Source organism: Xiphophorus hellerii, chromosome 21 (assembly GCF_003331165.1).
Source record: "Xiphophorus hellerii strain 12219 chromosome 21, Xiphophorus_hellerii-4.1, whole genome shotgun sequence".
NCBI lineage: Eukaryota > Metazoa > Chordata > Actinopteri > Cyprinodontiformes > Poeciliidae > Xiphophorus > Xiphophorus hellerii.
The window spans coordinates 10,230,033-10,236,032 of record NC_045692.1 but is presented as its reverse complement, the minus strand read 5'-3'; the positions used below and the strand labels follow the sequence as shown (position 1 = coordinate 10,236,032).

Genomic DNA, 6,000 nt, shown 5'->3' with positions numbered 1-6,000 from the left:
AGACATGGCAGGAGAGGGAGTGGCTGGTGTAGGAAACCCAAGCATGCCAGCACCTGGAGACGCTAAAGCTGAAATACAGTGGTATATAAATATGGAAATATTCAACAATTCAATATTCAACCCCAAATCACTTTGGAATTTTGATGTTATAAGATAAAGATCCTGTCACTGGCTGAGTCTTTAAATCTCTTGTTACGATTTTGTTATGGATCAAAACTGTCACATGCGCTTTTTAATAATTTAAAGATTTCTAAATATTATAATCTAAATATACCAAACCTAAAATAGGGGGAACACAAAGTGATATAGATAATTTGCTGTAAGAAAAATCTTTACCAAAAAGCAGTTCAGCTTTGCTGCTAACATAATGCATGCACTCCCTATCACCATTCTTGAATTTAAAATAGCTTTAAAAAGTAAAAATTATTGACAAACATATCTGTGATACAGAATAACCAGTTATATAGAACAATAAAATAGTGCAGAATAAAGTTCAGTTCATAAAGCTTCTAGTCAGTTTTTTTTCACTGTTTGTCATAGTAACTCACCAGGTGTGTTGGGAGGAAAAACTGGAAGTGATGATGGCCCATTTACTCCAGGAAGTAAGACTGGTGGAAGGCCAGACAATCCTGGGTAACCAGAAGGTAGGCTGAGGCCATGAAGTGCATTATTGTTTTCTGCTGGAGTTTGTTGCTGTGGGCTAGGTAGGCTGAGTCCATCCCCAGCTTTCTTCATACGGTCCAGCTCCTGCTGGGCCATCAGCTGACGGACAGTGGTCGGTGCTAGGTAGTCCTTTTCTCTATCCACCTGGTTTCCTAGAGTTTCTTGCACTTTTGTGATGTGCTGTTTGGAGAAAATGTGGTCTCTCACAGACATCCGGGCTGTGTACTTCACACCACACAGTGTACACTCAGTCCTGGGCCCCTCTGGTGAACCCTGACTTATCATAAATGGCTTTCCAATATTAATCTTAAACTTCTTCTCTTTAGCACGGGCATTCTGGAACCAAACCTGGACAACACGTTTGGGAAGTCCAATTTCATTGCCCAGCATCTCACACTCCTGCATTGTAGGAGTGCGATAGTCACTAAAACATGCTTTGAGTACTTTCAGTTGCAAGTTACTCATCTGGGTCCTGAAACGTTTGTGGCCTGGTCGATCTCCAGTATTGTTGACTTTTCCAGATTTGTTGAAAGGGTTGCCTGCCCCAAATGGACTGGGAGAACTGGGGTCAGCAAGGCTGGACGATTCACTTCTGTCATTGTTATCATCCATTTCGTCATCTCTGGAGCTATAGTAGGAGTCACAGTCTTTTCCAGAGAAGCTGAGGGCAGGGCTCACCATGCTGAATTGAAACCTTTCATTACTAGCATCAGAATTTAGCAACAGGCCCTTTTTGCTATCGTTCATCTTGTCTCCTCCATTAGCAGTTAGGCTTTCAACCTCATTGTTATTACACTCATCTCCAGTTGTGACATCACTAATGGCTGTATTAATTGATGATGTCTCATCGAAGTCCATCTTACTGAGATCATAAGATGAAGCTTCTGCTGAATTATTATTAGGCCCTTCAGTTTCATCACAGTTTTCAGCTTTTAAGGATGAAGGGCTTAAGAAGTTTTTTATTTGAGACTCAGATGGTTTGACTGGAGTTGAGGATGCGGTTGGCAACTCATAGTCATTTGGCTCTGTCTTGTTGGGCAGCTGTGGGTAGTCAAAGAAATTATACTTATTTGGGCTTTCACCTCTTTCATTGTCTTGATTCATCATTGGGCTTGGTGGCAAGCTAAACCCTGCTTGTTTAGCCTCATGCCAGTGTCTTGATCTTATGTGGCTATCTAAAGCAGATTTAGCCTTAAAGAGTGCTCTGCAAAAGGGGCATTTCTTGTGGGACTGTGAGGGCCCTATAGCCCTAAACTGACCCTTTCTCTCTCTTGCACGAGTGTTTTGGAACCAGACTTGCACAACTCTCTTTTTCAAGCCAACTTCTCGTGCAATGTGGTCCAACATCTTCCTTGTTGGATTAGAGTCAAGTAGATATTTGTCATAAAGGATTTCCAATTGTTCTGGTGTAATGGTAGTCCTCAAACGTTTATCTCTATGTTGCTCTTCACTACTGTTTCCACCATCTTTATCATTAGCATTTTCCTCCTTGTCATCCAGTTTTCTCTTCATTGACCCAGAGCTTACAGCTGTAGCCATACTTGAGCTACTCTGGGATGGCATTTGGGAGAGCCCCCCAGATAACAGTTGGCTAGCCATTAGGGGGTTATTTGGATCAAATATCATATACGGCATATCGATGGGTCTTTCAAGAAACTGAGAATGGAGGAATTGGTTCTGGGCTGCCAGAAAATGCATGTGCTGGTGCTCTTGCCACAGCTCTACTGTAGGAAAGGCAATCTTACATTGGTCACACTGGTACTGAAGCATCTGGTGGGGGATACTGTTTGTGAGTGAGGAAAGTGCAAGCGAAAGTGGACTTGAAGGTACTGTTGCTGCTTGTGGCTGAGAATGGGGTCTTGACAACTGTGGCTGGGGAGCTTTTTGGGGGGGTGGTTGAGGTGTGCAAGCCTTAGACGGTCTTGGTTCTGGTAGTGACTTCATCACTGGTGAAGGGGGGATCTCAGATTGTTTCAGTTCTGTTTCAGAGGAAATATCTGGCTTTGGTGATGCTTTCCCCATGGGTCCACGAGGTGAGGCCATCACAGGGGAGCTTGAGCCTGAACTGGTAGCAGTCCCAGTCTGGGATGGTTTGGGTAGCTCTAACGGTGCCAGGTTTGCCTTGAATAGAAATGGTTCAGGATTATCTGTGTATTCCTCACTGATGTTATCCTCATTCCCCTCTTCATCTTCATCTTTGTAGCACAGCTTTTTCTGGTGAGTAATAAGATCAAAGATGCGTGGAAATACAATGTTGCACTTCTTGCACTGGTACTGCATGTTGCTGGTTCTAATGTATCTCTCATTGGTGAGCTCTTTTTTCTCATTGTCCTTTGAATCTGCCTGATTTTCATAACTCTTCCGAGCCTTTTGGCGGGCATTTTGGAACCACACCACAATGACTCGTGTTGGTAGATTGAGTACTGTAGAGAGCTGCTCAATTTCATCATCCTTTGGATATGCGTTAGTATCAAAAAAGTCTTGTAGCACCCTCAACTGATAATCAGTGAATCTGGTCCTAGAGGACCTCTTGTTAATGGCTGAGTCAGTTCTGTAGTACTCATGTGCACTGAGCTGGGGCTCCATTCTTATATCTTCTAATGTAGTAATTGGAGGAATATTAAAGTTGTAGGGAGAGTCTTTACTCCTCTGTCTTTCTTTGAACAAAGTGTTGCGGAACCAGTGCTTTATGACTTTTTGTGGCAAGCCAGACTTCTCTGACATTTCCTGAATTTGTTCTTCATTAGGGGAATTATTTATATCAAAGTTTGCACGGAGTATCTTAAGCTGATCATCAGTTATACGAGTGCGTGGTCGCTTGAACTGAGACTGACGGAGGAAGTTTGGATCAAGACCCAACTGCTGCTGGCAGAGCTGTGTAAGGTCTGTGGAGAGGGAATCCATACTGGGCAGCTGTAATGTAAGCTGAGGGGGGAGACCTGGGTGCTGGACAGACTGCATCATCAAAGGTGGGAAAAGTGGCAAATCTAAGGGAACAGGGAGCTGCACTTGGGGTGGTGCAGGTGGGGCAGTGGGTTGTGGAGGAGGAGGTGGTGGTGGTGGCTGGACTGGCTGGGTCTGAAGAGTAGTTTGATGTGTAGTTGGATGAGAAACAGGAACTGGTGATGGTACAGGCGTTTGAGATTTGGTCATCGATGTAGACGGGGGCTGAGGAGTTGGTACTGGGGTAGAAGAAGTTGGCGGTGGTGGAGGAGGAGGAGGAGGCGGAGGTGGAGGCGGAGGTGTCTCAGGGGATGCAGGGTTTATTGGATAGAGTTTGTCATAGGCCTCTCTGTACTGCTGAGCAAACTTTTCAAGCTCAACATATGGGAAAAAGTGACTGTGCACATGTTCTTGGTGGCTTTTGAGAATCAGCATATTTGAGAATAGTTTTCCGCACATGCCACACTCCAGCTTATCAGTGATGAAGTCTATTTGTTCAATGCCTTCTTTGCTTTTCTTTTGATTTTTTTGTCTGTTTTCATTATATTGGATGACCAACTCAAATCCAAAGTTTTCTAATAAAGCTTTCGCTGCATTGCCCCTTGCTCCTGACACAATCCGTGGAGGAGGAATCAATGGCTCTGGGAACTTTGACTTTTTAGGGTCCTTATTTTCTTTTACTCCATCACTCACTCCATCTCCTGCATTTTCCATTTTAGTTCTGCTTTCCTGTTTATCTAGGTGGTCTTCAGCCTCTGCAGACATGTGTATTTCTGAAACTGATATAGTATTAGACTCCATTTTGGATTTGTTATTCTGCAGCTGTTGGCTTTTCTGATGTTGAATTTGGGATTGTATTTGAGAAGCCTGGTGCTGTTGTTGAGCCTGTTGCTGAGCTTGAGCCTGCTGCAACTGATGCTGCTGTTGCATCTGCTGTTTCAAGTCTTCTAGGAATGACCCTGTCAGGCCAGGCATTCCAAAAGCTGCTGCTGAGTGTAGCGCAAGTTCTGGGTTTAGATTGAATTCAGCTCCTGGTATGTAAAAGGGGAAGAGGAATTGAGGCTGTTGAAATTGGAGCAAAGCTTCTGGAGTCATTGGGAAATGAGGGAAGAATGCTGGGTTGAGAAACTGAGGCTGAAAGAAGGCTGCCTGTTGCTGGAGTTCATGCTGAAGCTGCAGCTGCAGTTGGGCTGAAGACTGTGCTGACTGGTGGCTGCTGGCCTGTGCTGAAACATGTTCAGTAGTTGGTGTTGTCTTTGTGTTGCTGCTGTTGTTGGTTTCTTTGTGTTCAACTGCATTTTCTTTGTTAGAAGAAGGAGTCCCACTTCTAGCACTGTCAGAGTTGCTAGTATTCCCTTGTGCGCTTGGACCTGGACTTTTTGCAGGGGTGGGGCCACTGCTGCCAGTGACACCACTGCTGCTCACGTCCGTTTTGGCTGTTCTTGCTTTGGTCTGGTGGAGCACTGACCTCATATGAATTTCGAGAGTTGAACTTTGGCTGTAGGCAACGTTACAAATATTGCATTTGAATGGTTTGTTATCAATGCTGTTGGATGTCTCTTGTGGCACAGGACTTGATGCCTCTTGAAGAACCTTTTTCAGTTTATGTAGATGGGAAACTGAGTTGTAGTGGACCAGTAAGATGTTCTTCTGGGTAAAGGACTCTTTACATACGGTGCACTTATAAGGTCGAGAGGGGTCTAAGAATTTCTCCATTGTAAAGTTGGGGCCTTTTCTAAATGGTAGGGTCCGTTTTGGTTCTGCTCCCATGTCATCAAGCAGAGAGCTGCTGTCACTTCCAGTAGGACTGGGTTTATCCTCTTGGTCCATTTCATCATCTTTGTCCAAGTCATGGTCAAAGGCTTGAGCTTCCTCCAAGGCCCTGGCCTCACTCTCAGTAATGTCACCATTCAGTGGCAGATTTCCTATTAGCTGCTGCACCTCAGCCTCACTCAGTTCAGGGTGTCCATTTTCCAAATGCTTTCTGAGGGCTAGGAATGTCCTGAAGCTACGCTGGCAGAGGCTGCACATAGTGGCTGCTCTGATAGCATGGTACTGAGAATGTATCTGAAGCTTCTGCATTGTCTTGAAGGCCAAGCTGCAATGATTGCAACGGTATTTATAGACATGGCGATCAGAAACAGAAAGCTGCTGTTGTTGTTGTTGAAGTCTTTGGAGCTCACTGAGATGGTCTTGTAGGTTATCAGGAGACTTGCTATCATGTCCTAATCCAGTGGTTCTTTTCCAGTCTGGGGCCTCTGAAGCCTCTTTGGGGGGCTTGAGTTCCTGTTGCTCTAATTCATTCTTGTCTTGACTGGTTTGGTCCTCCTTTGAGGTGTTTCCTACAAGATGCAACAACAATTTGCAGCGTTATTCACAGATTTTTATTATAAC

The 6,000-nt window shown here is 44.5% G+C and overlaps 1 protein-coding gene across 4 annotated transcripts in view; it reads right to left on the bottom strand.

The window, feature by feature from the left end:
• zfhx4 (zinc finger homeobox 4) overlaps positions 1–6,000 on the bottom strand; it is a 98,121-nt gene that overhangs the window by 4,252 nt on the left and 87,869 nt on the right. For all 4 annotated transcript variants that reach the window (XM_032550749.1, XM_032550748.1, XM_032550750.1 and 1 more), the window contains exons 11-12: positions 549–5,948; positions 1–68 (exon numbers count right to left, since the gene is read on the bottom strand). The exon at positions 1–68 is cut by the window's left edge and continues 4,252 nt beyond it. In XM_032550749.1, the coding sequence (XP_032406640.1) occupies positions 1–68; positions 549–5,948 (5,468 nt within the window). The remainder of the gene's footprint in view (positions 69–548; positions 5,949–6,000) is intronic.